Source organism: Lathyrus oleraceus, chromosome 5 (genome assembly GCF_024323335.1).
Source record: "Lathyrus oleraceus cultivar Zhongwan6 chromosome 5, CAAS_Psat_ZW6_1.0, whole genome shotgun sequence".
Taxonomy (NCBI): Eukaryota; Viridiplantae; Streptophyta; class Magnoliopsida; order Fabales; family Fabaceae; genus Lathyrus; species Lathyrus oleraceus.
This window is the reverse complement of record NC_066583.1, coordinates 647291442-647311953: the sequence shown is the minus strand read 5'-3', so window position 1 is coordinate 647311953 and position 20512 is coordinate 647291442. Positions and strand designations below refer to the sequence as shown.

Below are 20512 nucleotides of genomic sequence, written 5' to 3'. Positions count from 1 at the left end.
GGCAACATCCGAGGGACTATGATTTATCTTATAGGGACATGATGATTTAATCGAAGGGTCTTTGCTAAGTGTATCCCCACATTCGCGGGACATGACCGTAATACCGTAATACCGTAAGGCAACAAAGAGAGGTCCAAGATCACATATTCAAAGGCAATATTTTATAATCAATTAGGTAATTAGGATGAATCTCCACATTAAAATCAATTAGATAATTAGGATGAATCTCCATAAGGGTATCCCACAAATAAAGTGGAATACCTAGCAAGCTACCTTCTTCGGGAGTATGTGAGCCCTTATAAAATTCCGCAAACAGGTCAGAACACCAAATGGGGTGCAATCAAGAGTTGCACCAAAGCAGTAATAGTATCAGGTAAACAAAGCATGGTTATAATAAAACAGGTCAGATGAGCAAAGATCAAAACAGAACGAAAAACAGCGACTGTCATGTTCGCTACTGCCTCGCCTAGCGAAGGCTTAGCGAACACTCGCTACATGTTCGCTTAGCGATATGCTAGCGAACGGCTGCGGGTTTTGAACTTAACAGCAGTACAGTTTCAGCAAGCTCCAAACCCTATGGCATCCATCACAGAAATTACATGGTTAAACGTTCAAGATATTCATACATACTTAAATTCACATGCAAAACTTAAGATATTTTTATAAATTCAATCATAATGCCATATGCAAATTAAGAACATAAAGCGGTAATAGTAATGCAAACCTGTTTGCAATTGAATTGCAACCTGGAATTGGCCAGTCACTCTTAGGGTTGGCGCCGGATTGAATTGGGCGGAGATAACCTTGGTGCAGATGAGTTTACTTCAGGGTTTCCTTTAGGGTTGCTCTGAATTCTTTGGGTTAGCCTCCAGGGTTTGCTGTGTTGCTTCTGTGAGGGTTTCCTTGCTAGGGTTTCTGTCCGTCCATTTTTGTGTCCTTCTTCTGAATGAAGCTATGCTATTTATAATAATTTTTGTGATCTGATGGGCTCAGAATGAAGCCCAGAATTTTCTGGTATTCGTAAGCTTCGCTAGGCGAGTTGCGTAGCGAAGGGTTCGCTAGGCGAAAGATTTGCTCGCCTAGCGAGCATGCCAATTTGAGTCATTTCCTCGGTTTGGCCACCTGTGAGCTGGGTCTTTGTTCCTTTAAGATCAATGCCTTGAAAAATGAGTTAGAGTGCCTTGAAAGCTGTCTTGCAAGATTATCGGGCAAATTTTGGGGTATGACATATATCATGCAAGTATTGGGATGGCTCCTTATGAAGGCTTGTATAGAAGGAAATGTAGATCACCTTTATGTTAGACGGAAGTTGGTGAAGAAAAGATCTTAGGACCGGAGATTATTCAAGAGACCACTGAAAAGATAAGGATGGTCCGTGATAAGATGAAGAAAGCACAAGATCGCAAAAAGAGCTATGCGGATCACAGGAGAAGACCATTGGAATTTGATGAAGGTGACCATTTATTTTTGAAGGTGACTCCGAGGTTGAGAATAAGGACCATTTAAGTCACGGAAGCTAAGTCCGAGATACATAGGGCCATACCAGATTATAGAGAGGATTGGAGAAGTAGCCTACAAACTAGCTTTACCACCTTCTCTATAAAAAATGCATGATGTTTTTCACGTATCCCAACTTCGAAAGTTCAATCCAGATTCTCTTCACTCTATTCTTCCAAATTCAATAGAAGTAAAAGCAGATCTGGCTTTCAAACTCTACCAAGTCACATTGCATGACGAGAAGTTAAGGTATTAAGGAATAAGGAAATTCCTCTTGTTAAGGTTCAACGGGACGAATCACATCCAGGCGATGCTACCTGGGAAATGGAGTCATAAATGCGAGAAGCTTACCCTCATCTCTTCCAGGTAATATTTAAATTCGAGGACGAATTTTTATTTAAGGGGAGGAGGATGTAATACCCTGTATTTCCTTAAATACCTAAATTCCTATTAATTGAGATCAACTGAGTTCCTATGTGCTCTAAAAGTTGCCAATTGGGATAAATAGAGTAAATAGTGAGTTCAGGTTGACTTAATTAATATTAATTAGGACTGACCTTTTATTAATTATGACATTTTGGTAACACTAATAATGGGTCAATAGCTCTGGTGGAACAAATATGACAAGTTTAGTGCCACTTGAGATATTTGTTGCTACTAGTAACCACTTTCTTACCACATATTTCTCATGGCACTTTGCTTATGATCTTTGACTCACTCACCACCACATGTTATTACCATATATCACCTACCATAAGCCACTTCATTTTCTCTATGTATCAGAAAGGTTAGTGTGAAAATAAGTAGTTCAAGGGAAAGGTAGAAGAAGAGAAAACAAGCTAGTGGAAAAGAAGAAGAAGAAGAAGAAGAAGGAAAAAGCTTGGAACCAACACCATCATCTTCATCCTCATCTCATCTTCCACAACTTCTCTTCTTCAATTTCTTGGGGTGGGTTCTATTTAGAAACCCTAGATTTCTAGAGGATCAGGGTTGTAGAATTATAGCAAATCATGAAAATTCATGTTATATGATGAATATTTTCTTGCTCTTGTTGATTTCCATGAACATGTGCCTTTATGTGTCCTTATGATTGTTACGATAACATGATTTGTTATGGTTGTGGTTAAATGATTGGTTGTGTTTATGATGTTGAAATCCTTGTGGTTATGAACTTGGAATTCTTGTTATACATGTGTATATGAGCATGTAATATGATGAGTTATGGTGGAAGAAGAAATGGATGGTGTGTTAGAAATGAAATAACAAAGGAAATGGTGTTTGTGAAGTGGAAATTTGAAAATATGAGTGGACCAATTGATTGGTCCCTGTCATCAATCAATTGACAACCCTTTGTTCTGCAGAAAAAATGTAATTTTAGCAGGACCAATCGATTGATACTGCATTACAATCGATTGCACAAACTTTTTGTATATGAACAGTGGAAAATTTTAGTGAGCCAATCGATTGATCCTCAACAAACTTTGAAAAACAGAAATGTGAGAGGAACCAATCGATTAGGCTTCCCCAACCAATCGATTGACTTATGTTAAAAACTTCAAAATCCATTTCTTAAGTGTTTCTAAATGCATTCTTCCAACCATTAATCAATTGTGATGCTATGCTTATGTTGAATACATACTAATGGTGAAAATTACATGATGAATCTAGTGAGTTAACCTATGATTGAAATTAGGTCATGAGTTAGGTTTATAACCTAGATAATATGAGAATACGGTATTCATTCGTACGATGCTTATGTGGAGGTCGTGGATGAATTGTTGCCATGATTGAGAATGAGACACATTGTATGGAACATGCCAGGTTATTATTTGTGTATTGTGGTGAATGAAGTCACCTGTGATTCACAGATTTTGTTATGGTTCATGGAACCAATGGTTTGTGAAATCGATCATGTATTCAGAATGTGTATTTTCTGTGACGGTGCACATCTCTATTTGGTATGCTTAGATGTGTAAGCATTGGGATGTGAGACCGATGATTCGAGCCTCAATTGGGTTTGAGCCTTAACCACGACGGGCGTGGGGGAAAGGTGGACACCTAAATGGGTTGGATTCCCATATGGGGAAAGAGATCCTTGTTAGTTGTAAATTTACGTGTCGGGTTTTTGTTATCGTATCCACAGGGATTGTAAGATATCACCGACGTTCGATGATTGTATTAATTCTAGCTCAATGTAACAATAAGGTTTTGGTTGGTTGTCACGTTATCTTGCATAAAAAGGTAATAAATTGCGGTAAAAGTTATGGTTTGAATAAATGATAAATATTGCCAAAGTTAGGGTTCGGTGATCACCTTGCATGTATTTGTTCGGTCAACAATCTTATAAACTCCTTTAGATGATAAATCATTTCACAAAGTCCTCCCAATATGTTTCTCTCGAACACACATTGTGAGTTTTCCCATTTTGATCCATTGTTTCTCTCGAACACAATCTATCAAAATGACAACTTTTTGGTTCAACCTTATAGTGAACAAAATCATTCATTACTATCTCTAACTAACAAACAAGTTTGGATGAAAACCTAGGTCAAGAGTTGGTAAACATCTCTCGATCATAAACCAACACAAAGAGTTTTAAATAGAAACAAATTTTTCATCATGTATTCACCATTAAAGAGTTTACACATGAAGATCCTTACATTTACACACAAAGCTAGTAATCACCTACATCTAACCTTGACAAATGAGGACTTAGCTACTCATTTTCATGGTAGCTTGGTCGGCAAGTTTCGGAAGAAGGTTGATCAACATCCAAGTAAGATAATCGATGTTGGATGGGAATCCACCTTCTTTTTGTAGAAAATGATTACAAGATGAAGAGAAATGAAAACTAGGGCATAAAAGCTCCCAAGAACAATGCTGGAAAATATCTCTAAGAAAGTACAAAAGTGGAAAAATGCTGTAAAAACTAGGTATGGTGCTCAAAAGTGGCACCTGCTACTTATAGAGTAGTACTGGGCTGTCATGCTCGCTAGGCGAGCAGAAAGGCTCGCCTAGCGAGGGTCTAACTGTGGCACCAAAGGCACCTGTGCCCAGAGAAACAGGGTCTGTTGAACTGTCATGTTCGCCTAGCGAACAAACCTTCGCCTAGCGAAGGACACGCTCCAACCTTCGCCCCAGCGAGGTTGAGAGGTTTTGCTACTGGAATGCTCGCTGGGGACTCGCTAGAGCTTCGCCTAGCGAGTGAGTGCTGGCTGCGCTTTTCACCAAAACTGAACGAACTCGCTACCACCTTCGCTATCAGCTCGCCTGGCGAATTTATTGACATTTTACTGGAGCTTTTCGATGGGCACTCGCCTAGCGAGCAGGCTTCGCCACAGCATTCGCCTAGCGAGCATGATGATGAATGCTTGTTTTTCTTTGGTTCCTTTGCCAACTTTCTTGTGTCTTAAATTTCAATTATTTCATGCCTTCTTCCTGCACAATAACACACAAATCAAAGGCACCAAGCTTGTTTATCAATGTAATGCATTTCATCTAAAACAAAGGTGATTTTGACAATTTAGCAAGGAAATAGAGTGAAAGATACCCTTAATTGATGGCTCAAATAAGCACTTTTGGGTATCTAACAACTCTCCCCAACTAGATTCTTGCTTGTCCTCAAGCAAAGTATGCCTCTTGAAGGACAAGAGGATTTGCTTTAAGAGAATGGTTTCTCCGAAGTTGGATAAACGGCTCAAACACAAGCGAAATCAGCATATACAAGTTTCCAACGGTTCGAATAAAATAATACACAAGAACTAAAACTTAAATAGCAATGCAAAATATTTATCTATCTACAACAATACTATTCTGAATGAATCATCCTATCTCTCCTCTTCGAATAAGGAATGAAGATTTTACGTGTTTGCAACCGCGGGAATAATCTCACTCTCTAACAAACAATGAAGAAATCAAATAGATTCATACAATGTCTAACAATTATAAATGGTACTGTGGAAGCATAAAGATCACTAAGGGCTTTTCGGTTGAAGCTTGGTTAGGTTAACAAACAAGGGTCATTTCTAAGGCCATTGAAACGAAAGTGCCGATGCAAAAGAGACATTCACAGTATTATTCACACATCTCGACTTTGTTTCATTTGTTTCTTATTTGAAACCTTCACAACACATATTTCACAACTCAAATTTTATTTTTCACTATTTTTCTTCCAAGCAAGCATTCATTTTCATTCTTTCTATTTTTGTTCTTTTCTTTCACATCAAATATACAAAACAGATGTTTCTTTTCTATATTTTCTATACATATATTTTTTTTATGCTTGCTCGGTTTTTCTTTTCTTTTTCAAGAGTTGTGGTACTTACCGATTCTTTTTCGTTCTCCCCAACTTATTTCTTCCTCACCCTAAGTGAATGCTCTTAACTTTTTACGGCAAAAGAACAATAATCAAGATTTTCCGGGTTGTAAAAAAAAGATTTTTGAGATCTCGCTTTATTTCAAGCCGAGATTCAAGTGTTTAAGCTCAAAGGGGTTAGCAAATACTCTCTCTGCTCAAAGGTAAGTTGTTTTTGGATGTAGTTGTGCTCGAAAGAAAACAAGTGCCTTGATCATTTCTAATTGCTTCCACAATTTCACAATAATAAAAGACAAAGCATGAATCACATGAATCAACAAAATTTATTAGAATCCAGCATTTACATGTACAATGGAGGTTTCCTCACAATTTGTGGTTTTAAGTCCTAGATGAAACATTCATTCAATTATGTTGCAAAAAGACAATATTCAATTTACCAAAAAGAGTAAAGTTCCTAATGTATTCTAACATTCTAGCCGAAGGTAACCATGTACCTTAGCCTCATTCACTTGTTTATTCTTATCATTGCCATCCAAGCTCGGATGCACCTTCATTGGGTACTTCTTGAGGAGCAACCAATCTAGAAGGTTTGCCACTTAATCACCCAAAAATTTATTAAACAAACAAAATTAAAAACAGAAATAAATAACATTAACTGAAAATATAAATTTGTTCATGGGGGACAAAACACCCCAATAGTACAACACCAAAGTCAAGATACAAAATCCGAAAATACAAATAAAAATAACATAAAAACTGAAAAGTACAAAAACTTAACCCTCTAAGGGCTCAGGACTCCTCCTCGCTACCGGCATCAGAACCGGTAGCCTCATCATCAACATCATCATCATCACCATCATCAGCATCAGCGCCCACCCCCTCACTATACACTGGCGTGTCCACAGGCCAGTTGGCGTTAAGCAGAAACTGCTCACGTGTCATCAAAGCATGAGCACCACTTCCCTGCAGCTGTAACCGCTGCATAGAGTCGTGCATATCTAACATGGCTCTCTGGGATGTCGCCATCCATTCCAAACTGTAATTGCACACAACTTGGACGTATGGATCTAGTCTAGGAGTAGAAGTACCAGGACCATCAGAAGCCCGGGTACTCTCTGTAGCAGCACTGCCTCTAGCATTCTTCGCTCTACAATATTTGGCCACATACCGGTCATCGATAGGTGACGGGATCCTTACCTGACCCCGAGACGGAAGTCTCACCCTTGCCTGAATGCACAAACTCATGATCAAGCACGGGAAAGCTAAAGGACAATTAACACGAGCCCCCGACTTTAGCCCGCTCTCGATCACGGACTTCAGCTCATTTGCGATGATCCTCGCCACATCGATCTGGACGTTGGTGAGGATAGAATGGACCAAATGTGCCACTGGGATCGGCACTGTAGAGGTGTGGGATTTAGGCTGGATGTTGGTTAAAACCAAAAGCAGTATCAGTTGAGCCATGGGAGTCATGTCCTCCCTGTGATACCTCATTGGAACCCCAGATGGGTTCAGCTCAACAGATTTCCCTGGTAAAAGCAGGGCGGCAGAAATTGCTTCAACATCACGGTGAAGCCGTAGGTCAGTGTGGTATTGGTCTCTCTCTTCAGCTCCCAGCTGGAGCGGTTCCCCAAGGATTCGGTTGATGGCATCCCGATCAAATGCAATTGGACGCCCGTCCACTTTAGATACCCAAGTAAAGGGCTCGTCGTCATCGGGCAGTGCGTTAGCATAAAATTCCCGCACTGTTGCTATGTCATAATGTTCCAAAGGATTAATCAACTGATCCCATTTCTTCGCGTCAATCAACCCGGCAAAATTTCTGTTAGTGCCCTGTGGGTTGATCAGGAATCGCTTCTCTGGAAGAATTTTCCGCTTCTCCAGAGAAATGTATCTGGCGGTCTGCTTCGGGCCGACAAACTTATCTTGGTCAAACTGGATAGGCACAGTCCGGGAAGTAGTCGCTCCCTTTCTTTTCTTAGCCGCTCCAGACCTTAACTCCATCTGCAAAATATGAGAGGAAACAACACACACCAAACAAACAGATTAGACATCAAAGCAATATTCAAAAGACTGACATGCTCGCTGCTGCTTCGCCTAGCGAAGTGGCAGCGAACGCTCGCCCCAGGTTCGCCTAGCGAGTGCTAGCGAACCTTACGGGTTTTGGGGTTTTTCAGCATGTTCAGAGATTCTCCCCCAAAACCCATACTCAAATGGTTCCAACATCAGAACCTAATGATATATCAAGTAAATAACCGTTCTATGCTATTGGGGATTACATATTTGCATTCAAAACCTAAAATCCCCAATTCTAAAGCCTAAAATCCCAATTTGCAAAACCTAAATTACCACATGCAAGCCTAATATTTCCCATACTCCACTCATCCTAATTGCAATTCAAATTGGAAATATAAAGTTCAAACAAAAAGAAAATGTAGTAGGGCAAACCTTAGTTACAGTGATAGGTTGAAAATGTGAAGTGAGTAGGATTTGCAATCGACCGAGTAGGAAGAGAGTGTTAGTGAGAGAGATGCAAATGAGAGAGTGTGGAGAGCTCTTGTAAAAAAAATGTCCTCAGCAGGGTTGCAAGACAACAAAGTTGTGTTAGGGCAAAAATGAGTGCCCTGCTGAGTTTTTAAATAAGTGCTGTCATGCAGCGCTCGCTGCTGCTTCGCCTAGCGAGCAGCTAGCGAATCAGCTCGCTACTGCCTCGCCTAGCGAACAGCAAGCGAGCATGACAGCAATTGCCTTTTCAAAGGCAGCAGTTCATGTTCATACAACATGGTTTAAGCACAAAGAAACCCAACACAACACAACACAAAAACAGTAAATACTTACAATGTTGGGGTGCCTCCCAACTAGCGCTTGTTTAACGTCGGCTAAGCTCGACGGTGCGATGCTCACAGAGGAGCATCAAGCGGCAAAGCACAGCTCTCGCGATCCACATGACCGCCGAGATAAACTTTCAATCGTTGGCCATTCACGGTCCAACTATCTTTCTTGTCTATGTCTTCAATAACAATAGCCCCGTACTCCTTCACATCTTTCACCCGAAATGGCCCGGACCATTTTGATTTCAACTTCCCGGGAAACAATTTCAACCGGAAGTTAAACAATAAGACCAATTGTCCGGGCACAAATTCTTTGCTACGGAGCTTCTTGTCGTGATACTTTTTTGCCTTTTCCTTGTACAACCAACTTGAGTGGTATGCGGCATTGCGCATCTCCTCCAACTCAAGTAGTTGCACTTTCCTTTTATCACCGGCCAACTCATTTTCAAAATTTAAAAACTTTAGGGCCCACAAGGCCTTGTGCTCCAATTCAACCGGCAAGTGGCAGGTTTTACCAAATACCAATTGAAAGGGAGTTAGGCCAATTGGAGCTTTAAAGGCCGTACGGTAGGCCCATAATGCTTCGTCCAATTTTTGGGACCACTCTTTTTTTGAATTAGACACGGTTTTTTCGAGGATTCTCTTAATCTCACGATTAGAGACCTCAACTTGCCCGTTAGCCTGTGGGTGATACGGAGTTGTCACCCCATGCGATACACCGTAATGTTTTAAAATAGTTTCCAAAGGTGCATTACAAAAGTGTGACCCTCCGTCACTTATCAACACTCGGGGGGTTCCGAAACGGGAAAAGATGTTTTTCTTCAAAAAAATTATCACCGTTTTGGCATCCGCCCGAGGTGAGGCAATCGCCTCAACCCACTTAGAGACATAATCGACAGCAACAAGCATGTACTCGTTCCCATAAGAGGGTGGGAAAGGTTCTACGAAATCTATGCCCCAACAATCAAATACTTCCACTTCTTGGATATTTTGGAGAGGCATTTCATCTCTCTTACCTATCCCACCGCTTCTTTGGCAACTGTCACAACTTTGCGCATGGGTATGTGCGTCTTTGAAAATAGTGGGCCAATAAAATCCCGATTGAAGAATTTTAGTGGCCGTTCTAACCCCATTATAATGTCCGCCGTAAGGCGAGTTGTGACAATGCCAAAGGATGCTCTGGGCTTCATCTCCAGTTACGCATCTCCTTAATAGGTTATCACTACCCAACTTAAACAAGTATGGGTCATCCCAAACATAATACTTCGCATCCGAAAGGAACTTCCTTTTTTGGTTCGAAGTTAGGTCGGAAGGCACAAAACCACTAGCCTTGTGGTTTGCAAAGTCTGCAAACCACGGCCTAACTTGAACCTTAAACAGTTTTTCATCAGGAAATTCTTCCCGGATTTCCTTTTCAGATGCGGTAACCTCCACATTCACTAAGCGGGATAAATGATCCTCTACCAAGTTTTCCGACCCTTTCTTGTCTTTTATTTCCACATCAAATTCTTGTAACAAGAGGATCCAACGGATGAGCCTTTGCTTCGAATCCGGTTTGATTAGCAGATATTTAATCGCCGCGTGGTCGGTATACACAACGACTTTAGACCCTATAAGATAAGACCTAAACTTTTCTAGCGCATACACTATTGCAAGTAGTTCTTTTTCCGTTGTGGCATAATTTATTTGAGCCTCGTTAAGAACCTTACTCGCATAATGTATCGCATGAAAAGTTTTGTCTTTTCTTTGGCCAAGTACCGCTCCAACAGCATAGTTACTCGCATCACACATTAGTTCAAAATTTTCATTCCAATCGGGAGCGACTATTATTGGAGCGGTAACCAATTTTTCTTTTAAAGCCTCAAAAGCTTGCAAACAATCTTCGGTGAAGAGAAATACCTGGTCCTTGGCGAGCAAATTGCTCAAAGGCTTAGCCACCTTTGAGAAGTCCTTGATAAAGCGCCGGTAGAACCCCGCGTGCCCCAAAAAGCTTCAGATGCCCTTCACATTCACCGGAGGGGGTAATTTTTCAATCACTTCAACCTTAGCTCTATCCACTTCAAGCCCCCTTCTAGAGACTTTGTGGCCTAGCACGATCCCCTCGGTCACCATGAAGTGACACTTCTCCCAATTAAGCACCAAATTGGTCTTCACACATCTCTCCAACACCGTCTTCAAGTTCGCCAAGCATTGACTAAAAGACCCACCAAATACCGAGAAGTCATCCATGAAGACTTCCATTGTTTTCTCTATCAGATCGGCAAAAATGGCTTGCACACATCGTTGGAAAGTCGTCGGTGCATTGCACAGCCCAAAGGGCATTTTTCGGTATGCGAACACTCCAAACGGACACGTGAAGGCCGTCTTCTCATGATCGGCCGGGTCAACCGCAATTTGATTGTACCCGGAGTAGCCGTCCAAAAAACAATAGTATTGTTGGCCCGATAGTCTTTCGAGCATTTGATCCATAAATGGGAGTGGAAAATGGTCCTTTCGAGTCGCGGTATTCAACCGCCTATAATCAATACACATTCTCCACCCCGTTGCAACTTTAGTGGGGATCAATTCATCCTTGTCATTCCGGATCACGGTAATCCCCCCCTTCTTTGGAACAACGTGCACGGGACTAACCCATGGACTATCCGAGATCGGGTAAATCATTCCCGCATCCAATAGCTTTACAACCTCCTTTCGAACAACCTCCTTCATGGTAGGATTTAAGCGGCGTTGTGGTTGAGCTACCGGCTTGAAATCCTCTTCCATCAAAATCTTGTGCATACAATAGGATGGACTAATTCCTTTTAGATCGGAAAGAGTCCAACCCATGGCTTCTTGATTTGTTTTTAGCACAATGATTAGACGGGCTTCTTCTTCATTTGTCAAAAGGTTGCTTATGATGACCGGCTTTGCCTCGGTCTCATCTAGGAATACATATTTCAAAGTAGAGGGTAGCACTTTCAATTCAATTGGCGCTTTTTCGTCAATAACCTCCTTCTTCAAGTTTTCCTCCTCTACTTCCCATGGTTGTAGGTCGTCTAAACTATCTAGTTCCTTTAAGCATTCCTCAAGAGCTAGATCTTCTTCAACAGTGAAAACCTCCAATGAGTCGTCAAGAGCTAACTCCATAGGAAATATCTCATGAATATGCTTTGAAACCTCCATAATAGCGTCTTCGATCACATCGATGCGGAAGCTATCATTTCTATCTTTTGAATGCTTCATTGCCTCGAATAGATCGAATGTCACTTCCTCATTTTGAACTCTCACCTTCATTAAACCGTCATCAACATCTATCATCATTCGCGCGGTCTTCATGAACGGTCGGCCCAGGATAAGCGGAGCATCATCATCTTCCTCCATATCAATAACTATAAAATCGACCGGGAAAAAGAATTTGTCGACCTTCACCAAAACATCTTGGGCTACGCCATGAGGATGGGTCGTCGACTTATCCGCCAATTGCAACGTCATTCGGATGGACTTAATCTCAATGTTGTCAAGTCTCTTGATAATTGACAAAGGTATAAGATTAATGCTTGACCCCAAGTCAATAAGTCCTTTCCCGACATACACGTCACCAATTTTAACTGGCAATGTAACTCTTCCCGGATCAACCTCTTTCTTAGGAAGCGTCCTTTGAATAATGGCACTACAGCTCGCATCAAGGACGATGGTCTCCGGTTCCGTATACCTCCGCTTTTTTGTTAGTATGTCCTTCATGAACTTGGCATACTTGGGCATTTGCTCTAAGGCTTCGGCAAACGGAATGTTGATTTGCAACTGTTTAAAAATATCCATGAACCGGGCGTAATGCCGTTCATTCTCCCTTTTGGACGGGGCATGAGGATAAGGAAGGTTTTGGATTGGAGTAGCGCTCACTACCTCCTTTCCCTTCGCAACTCTAGCACTCTTCCATCTAGGCTTTTTCACTACCTCCCCTATTACCTCATCACTTGTATTTTTCTCAATCTCCACACCTTTTTTCGTTTCAACTTCACCATTATTTGTATTCTTTTCAACTTCTTCCTCATCACTCCACACTCCTACTTCACCATCAACATTTTCCTCCAATATTTCCTCCTCAATTTCTTTCTCTTTCTCTCTTTGTTCACTCTCAACTCTTTTTTTATTCTCACTACCTAACTCCCTCCCACTTCTCGTCATGATCGCTATACAATGCTCCTTAGGATTTGTTTGCGTGTTTGCCGAAAAGGAAGGACCGGTTTGTTGTTCCGCGAGTTGCTTGGCGAGTTGCCCAACTTGAGTCTCGAGATTTTTGATGGCCGTGTCATTGCTCTTTTGATTGGCCATTGACATTTGCATGAATTGCGTCAATGTCTCTTCCAATTTAGAATTGACGACCGACGGTTGTTGAGGTTGATACGGATTTTGGGGAGGGTTTTAACGGCTAGAAGAACCACCTCCATAACCTTGGTTATGATAATAGTTGCTTCTAGGTTGGAACCCTTGGTTCCCTTGGAATTGTTGTTGTTGATTTTGAGGGTGCGATTGATAAGGTTGTTGTTGTTGTTGTCTCGGTTGATAGTCCCGTTGATTGGCCATGTAGTTTACTTCGTCAAAACCGGGAGGTGGACAAAATCCGGTGTCATGTTCACCTTTACAAAGTTCACAACAAGCTATTTGTTTAGCTTTTGACGGTTCTCTTAACTCTTTGATTTGTTGCGTTAAGAGTTCCACTTGTTGTGAGATGAGCTTGTTTTGGGCAAGGATGGCATCGTTCGTCCCTAGCTCAAACACTCCCGCCTTCTTCAAAGAATTTCCTCGACTTTGACTCTGAAGATCATTTAAAGCCATTCGATTTATGATGTTTGTGGCTTCTTCGGCACTTTTTGACAATAAAGAGCCACCCGAGGTAGCATCCAACAACGTTTTGCAGTTTGGTTGAAGTCCATTTTTGAAGATATGGATTTGAGTCATTTCATCAAATCCATGCCTTTTACATTTCCGAAGCATGGACTTGAATCTTTCCCACGCTTCATTTAATGATTCACTGGTTCCTTGTGAAAACACCGAGATGGCCGTCTTGGATTCCATGAACCGGTTATGGGAGAAGAATATTTCGATGAATTTCTCTTCTAACACGTTCCAGTCTGTCATTACGGCTGGTGTTTGATCTAGGTACCAATCCTTTGCTTTACCGAGCAAAGCGTGGGGAAATAATCGTCTGAACAACGGAAGCTCCTGAGCCTGATCCACTCCGGCAGCCAATGCTATCTCATAAAATTTTGTGAGAAAAGCAAATGGGTCTTCATGGTCCATTCCGGTGAATGGACTTCCATATAATAAATTTAGAGTTCCCGTTTTCATCTCAGCTTGCCTTCCTGTGTGGTTGGCAAACTGAGCGGTGTTCCTTGGACTATTGATGCATGGAGTAGAAATAGGTGGTGGTGGTTGTGGCTCCATGTTTGGTATGAATGGTGGTGGATTTGTGGTTGAAGAACTTTCTCCTTGCTCTTGGCGTTGTCTAGCCTGTTGCCTCCTACGTCTCGTTTTGCTATTGAGCCTCCTTGCGGTTCTCTCGATCTCAGGATCAAAAAGAAGTTCGTCCACAGGGATTTGCCCTCGCATAAAACGTAAGCTGCACACTAAACCAAACAGATTACAAGCACAAGTCAAAAATTCACAAGCTAAAACTTAAACAACCATTGCGATGCTCGCAATATCAATTTACAATCCCCGGCAACGGCGCCATTTTGTTAGTTGTAAATTTACGTGTCGGGTTTTTGTTATCGTATCCACAGGGATTGTAAGATATCACCGCCGTTCGATGGTTGTATTAATTCTAGCTCAATGTAACAATAAGGTTTTGGTTGGTTGTCACGTTATCTTGCATAAAAAGGTAATAAATTGCGGTAAAAGTTATGGTTTGAATAAATGAGAAATATTGCCAAAGTTAGGGTTCGATGATCACCTTGCATGTATTTGTTCGGTCAACAATCTTATAAACTCCTTTAGATGATAAATCATTTCACAAAGTCCTCCCAATATGTTTCTCTCGAACACACATTGTGAGTTTTCCCATTTTGATCCATTGTTTCTCTCGAACACAATCTATCAAAATGACAACTTTTTGGTTCAACCTTATAGTGAAAAAAATCATTCATTACTATCTCTAGCTAACAAACAAGTTTGGATGAAAACCTAGGTCAAGAGTTGGTAAACATCTCTCGATCATAAACCAACACAAAGAGTTTTAAATAGAAACAAAGTTTTCATCATGTATTCACCATTAAAGAGTTTACACATGAAGATCCTTACATTTACACACAAAGCTAGTAATCACCTACATCTAACCTTGACAAATGAGGACTTAGCTACTCATTTTCATGGTAGCTTGGTCGGCAAGTTTCGGAAGAAGGTTGATCAACATCCAAGTCGGATAATCGATGTTGGATGGGAATCCACCTTCTTTTTGTAGAAAATGATTACAAGATGAAGAGAAATGAAAACTAGGGCATAAAAGCTCCCAAGAACAATGCTGGAAAATATCTCTAAGAAAGTACAAAAGTGGAAAAATGCTGTAAAAACTAGGTATGGTGCTCAAAAGTGGCACCTGCTACTTATAGAATAGTACTGGGTTGTCATGCTCGCTAGGCGAGCAGAAAGGCTCGCCTAGCGAGGGTCTAATTGTGGCACCAAAGGCACCTGTGCCCAGAGAAACAGGGTCTGTTGAACTGTCATGTTCGCCTAGCGAACAAACCTTCGCCTAGCGAAGGACACGCTCCAACCTTCGCCCCAGCGAGGTTGAGAGGTTTTGCTACTGGAATGCTCGCTGGGGACTCGCTAGAGCTTCGCCTAGAAACAGGGTTTAGAGTGCTGGTTGCGCTTTTCACCAAAACTGAACGAACTCGCTATCAACTTCGCTATCAGCTCGCCTGGCGAATTTATTGACATTTTACTGGAGCTTTTCGATGGGCGCTCGCCTAGCGAGCAGGCTTCGCCACAGCATTCGCCTAGCGAGCATGATGATGAATGCTTGTTTTTCTTTGGTTCCTTTGCCAACTTTCTTGTGTCTTAAATTTCAATTATTTCATGCCTTCTTCCTGCATAATAACACACAAATCAAAGGCACCAAGCTTGTTTATCAATGTAATGCATTTCATCTAAAACAAAGGTGATTTTGACAATTTAGCAAGGAAATAGAGTGAAAGATACCCTTAATTGATGGCTCAAATAAGCACTTTTGGGTATCTAACAATCCTAAGTGGGTTAGATTCCCATACGGGTGACAGTTGCTTGAACTGGGGATTAAGCCTCATAGATGACCCGATATCCACTGCGAAAGTCGAATCATACGAACATGCATGAACCGAGTGTGACTTAGACGTAAGTCTGTTCGGGAATTGATGTTTCATGATCGGAATAATGATCGTGGTTGAGTTATGAGAATTTAGGTGCATGTTGCCATACATTGAGAGTTAGTTTCCCCATCGCTCAAGTCTTTGTTCCCTTGTTGACTTGAGTTGGATATGAGTTGAATATTGATTAGAAAATCTTGTAGAGCCGAGTGGACCCATAAGATAGGGAGCCCACTGAGATTATTATATCACCTCATGTTGTTGATTATTTTTCAGGTGGTTCTGAGTAGGGGAAGGGTAAGGACAAGATAAAGTGATGTCTTGCTTACCTGACGACTGGATGACTTTTTCCGCTGTGTAGATATTTTTGGGATCATTGTTTAATGATCTAGCTCCTAGTATTTTTATTTTGGGCACTTTTGTGTACATTTTGTGCCATGTTATGTTTCTCTTGGGCATGTATGTATATGTACATTGTGCTGCTAGGCGCTTGGGTATTTTAGTATCAGTTTTACACTATGTATAATATGTATTTTACACATATATTATATGTGGGTGTTACATAGCTGTGAGTACTATTGATCGACGCGAGCCATATTTCAATCTCACTTTTATTAATTATTTTTATAAATAAACTTTTTTGATTTTCTGTTTTAATTTCCCTCATCGTAAAAAATTCATTAACCTTAAATTTACATAACAACGGTAGATAGCGGTAAAGTGGACTATAATTCTCTGTGGATTCGACAACCTTTTATATTACTTCTATAAAGAGAAGAAAAGCATCACATCAAATTGCTTGAGAATTCAAACTAAGAATGATTTATATACAACAACCATACTACTCAACCAAACGAGACACCTTTTTAAAAGTACAAAACTGTGATGAACTTTCACACTTAAAACAAACAATACCTCGTAGTCAAAATGCACGGACTTGAGTTGGCTTGGAACACATCTTGAGTTGGATTGGAACACATCTTACATTCTGATTAATAAAACTTAAAGTATGTTTTAAAGAAATCATTTAAATATTTAAGGAGAAAGTTATAGAACATTTGTTTTTTTTAATCAGAAAGAGAACATTGATTGTGAGGGGAGTAAAATAAATAAATACTAGTTATACATAAAATAGCTCAAAAATATAAATTATTTTAATATCCACTAATTTATATATATATATATATATATATATATATATATATATATATATATATATATATATATATATATATATATATATATATATATATATATATATATATATATATATATATATATATATATATATATATATATATATATATATATATATATATATATATATATATATCAGACACGGTTAACCTTATACACCAAAATAAAAACTCCATACTAGCAATATAATCAAAGTCTTACGCTTAATTACCAAAAAATTTATAAACCTCCATGTTGACAATGACTCACATAGGATATTGAATAAAGGACAATACTTCAATACAATTTTGTGTTTGTTTATGCAATAATATGAATACGATACAAATAGCTTCATGTGACAAGAGAATTGATACAAATAATTTCGCATGACAAGTGAATTAAAAAGGTTATATAAACAATTGTCCTCTGAATTTTATGCTATACCATAGAAAGGAAACAAGGACCTTGAATTAATTATTACTCTCTCGTGACTCATGAGATAATATATTTCACTCTTCCAAGATATTTTACTTAACACACCAATCAAATTAATTCTTTTTAATTGCAAATAAAATATATTTCTCTTACATCTTTGTATCACATGAGAATCTCTTTTAAATGTATATAATATGTTATGTAATATTAAACTAATTCACTATTCATTATTAAACAATTGTAAAAACTATTTTCCAATTACATTAATTTAACTATATTACTAATCCACATCTATTTTTTTTATGATTTTTTTTTATTAAAACTGAACATTTATAATTTAAGTGGATATTTACACCTTAAGTTGATATTTAATTTGTTTTTAGTGGTAGTTCATATGCACTTTTCAATAGATTTTTTTTTGTAAAGTAACTTTTGAATAAATTCTTAGGAAGTAAAAGGATCCGTAACATTATAAAAAAAATTGACATATACTTACCAACAAAGGTTTGTAATGAACAGCCAAAAAATCGTAAATATATTTGTCTAGGCTTTCTGAAATTTTAAAAAAGCTATAAAAGAAGAAATTCAATATTAATATTTATTATATTAAAACAGAATCTTCAAAAGTTAGAAGAAATGTGTGATTTTGAGAGGAATGAGTTTACCTCTGATTGATCAAGTTGTGAAGTGATTTTCTCCGGATTTGCCGATTATTAGAGTGCTTTTCCCCATGTGTGACCATTTACGAATGATCAAGTTTTGCAACTGATTGCACACTATTGGAACTTCCTTGATGTTAGTGTTAACTTATTGATAAAAATTATTTCTTCAGAGTGGTAATTCTAATGCAATGCTCATGCAGGTTTTGAAATCAATGTTATTATTGAGATGATGTTGTGATGTATAGTGAATGGGTTAATAGTCTAGACACAATGTTGGTCTAGGTATTTAAAGTATAAAAATAATAATGCGAGAGCATGATATACTTGAAGATGATTTACAAGTATCTTAAGAGTCAATTTAACGCAACTTTGTTGTAGTTTGATTTCAAAATAAACCTTGTGTTTTAAGTACATAATTATTGTCTAAACGGTGTATATCTAGAAAAATTAAAGAGATGGATTTTAGTAAACAACTTAAAAGAAATAACAATAAATTGAATATAACTTAACGCAAAAATCACTTAAATCTCAAATTGGGGAAAAGAGGATTTGGGTTTACCGTTCATATTTCTAACACAATCATACGATCCTTGTTATTAGATTTAATTATTAGATTTAATTCATATTTAAGTTTGTTAGATATTAGATTTAAATATTAGATTTGATTCATATTTAAGTTTGTTAGATATTAGATTTAAATATTAGATTTGATTCAAATTTAAGTTTGTTAGAAGCTTATAAATAGGGTGTCAATCATTGTAACTTTTAATCCTTTTTTGTAGCCGTCATTCTCTTAATAGAATATTTCCATTCATTATTTATTCTACCTTTGCACCAACAATTGGTATCTAGAGCTCCGGTTCAGATTCATTGGGAAACACGGGAAACACGAGTGAACGTGAGGTCTTGTGTGTTTGATTTTGATTCTTAGATTCGTGTTGAATCTTGAACAAAATCTGATCAGAATTTTAATTTTGTGGGTTGGGAAACACTGTGTGAGAAATCTGAGTGTATTGTGCAAGGTAGAAAGATGAACGGAAACGGCAACATGAACACCAAACTTCCAGTATTTGACGGTAAAAACTGGAATCGTTGGATGATCCAAATGCGTGTACTGTTCGGTGCTCAAGATGTTCTAGATCTTGTCACTGATGGTTATGTTCCGGTAGCAGCAGATGCAACGGATGAACAGAAAAACGCGCAGAAGGAAGTAAGGAAGAAGGATCAGAAAGCATTGTTCTTCATTCATCAATGTGTTGATGTTAATGTGTTTGAGAAGATTGCAGATTCAACGACAGCGAAGGCTGCGTGGGACACACTGGTTAGATGTTATGGTGGTGACGCATCAGTGAAGAAGGTGAAGCTTCAGTCCTTGAGAAAGCAATATGAGAATCTCAACATGAAGAATAATGAGAAAGTTTCTGAATACATCTCCAGAGTGATTCTGATCACTAATGAGATGAAAGCGTGTGGAGAAACTCTTTCTGAAGAAACAATCATGGAGAAGGTATTGAGATCCCTTACCTCTCAATTTGATTACATTGTGGTAGCAATAGAGCATTCCAAAGATCTGAGCACCATGAGAATTGAAGAGCTGCAGAGCAGTCTAGAAGCGCAAGAGTTGCGTTTGACTGAGAGAACTTCTGAAAGGGAAGTAGAGCAGCAGGCTCTGAAAGCAACTTCTGATAGGAGGTATCAGAAGCAGTCAGAAGCCAGGAGAAGATCTGATGGTGGTCAGAAGTCAGAAAGCTCAACCTCTGATAGACAAAAAAATGCTCAGAAGGGAAAAGAGAAGTATGACAAGAAGAAAATCCAATGTTACTGCTGTAAGAAGTTTGGTCACTTTGCTAGAGACTGTTGGTCAAACAAGGAGAGAAAATCAGAAGAAGCAAATATAGCCAGAAGTTCTGATGACGAATCTGTGCTATTGATGGCCTCTGAATCTGATGATATGGATCTGATAGACTGGTGGTATATGGACACTGGCTGTTCAAATCATCTTACTGGAAACAAGAAATGGCTGGTTGACTTTGACTCTGAAAAGAGGACAAAGATCAGATGTGCTGATGACAAATATCTTAATGCAGAAGGTATGGGAAATGTCAGAGTGACTCTGAACAATGGGAAAACAGCATTGATTCAGAACGTGTGGTATGTACCTGGCATCAGAAGCAATCTGATGAGTGTGGGACAATTAATTGAGAAAGGTTTTTCAGTTACCATGAAAGACAATCTTCTGAAGTTGTATGACTGCAATCAGAAGTTGATTATGGAGTC

General features: G+C 39.1%; 1 protein-coding gene across 1 annotated transcript; it reads right to left on the bottom strand.

Moving 5' to 3' along the window:
* Nucleotides 1-6441: 6441 nt before the first annotated feature.
* Nucleotides 6442-18506, bottom strand: LOC127087631 (uncharacterized). Its single transcript, XM_051028552.1, has 2 exons — nt 18239-18506; nt 6442-7816 (listed from the first exon to the last, which is right to left on the bottom strand). The coding sequence occupies exon 2, from the start codon at nt 7814-7816 to the stop codon at nt 6602-6604; it is 1215 nt and encodes a 404-aa protein (XP_050884509.1). The 5' UTR covers nt 18239-18506; the 3' UTR covers nt 6442-6601.
* Nucleotides 18507-20512: the final 2006 nt, after the last annotated feature.

Bases quoted from the DNA above. Each gene is read 5' to 3' on its own strand.
- LOC127087631 (XM_051028552.1), bottom strand. From the start codon at position 7,816: ATGGAGTTAAGGTCTGGAGCGGCTAAGAAAAGAAAGGGAGCGACTACT.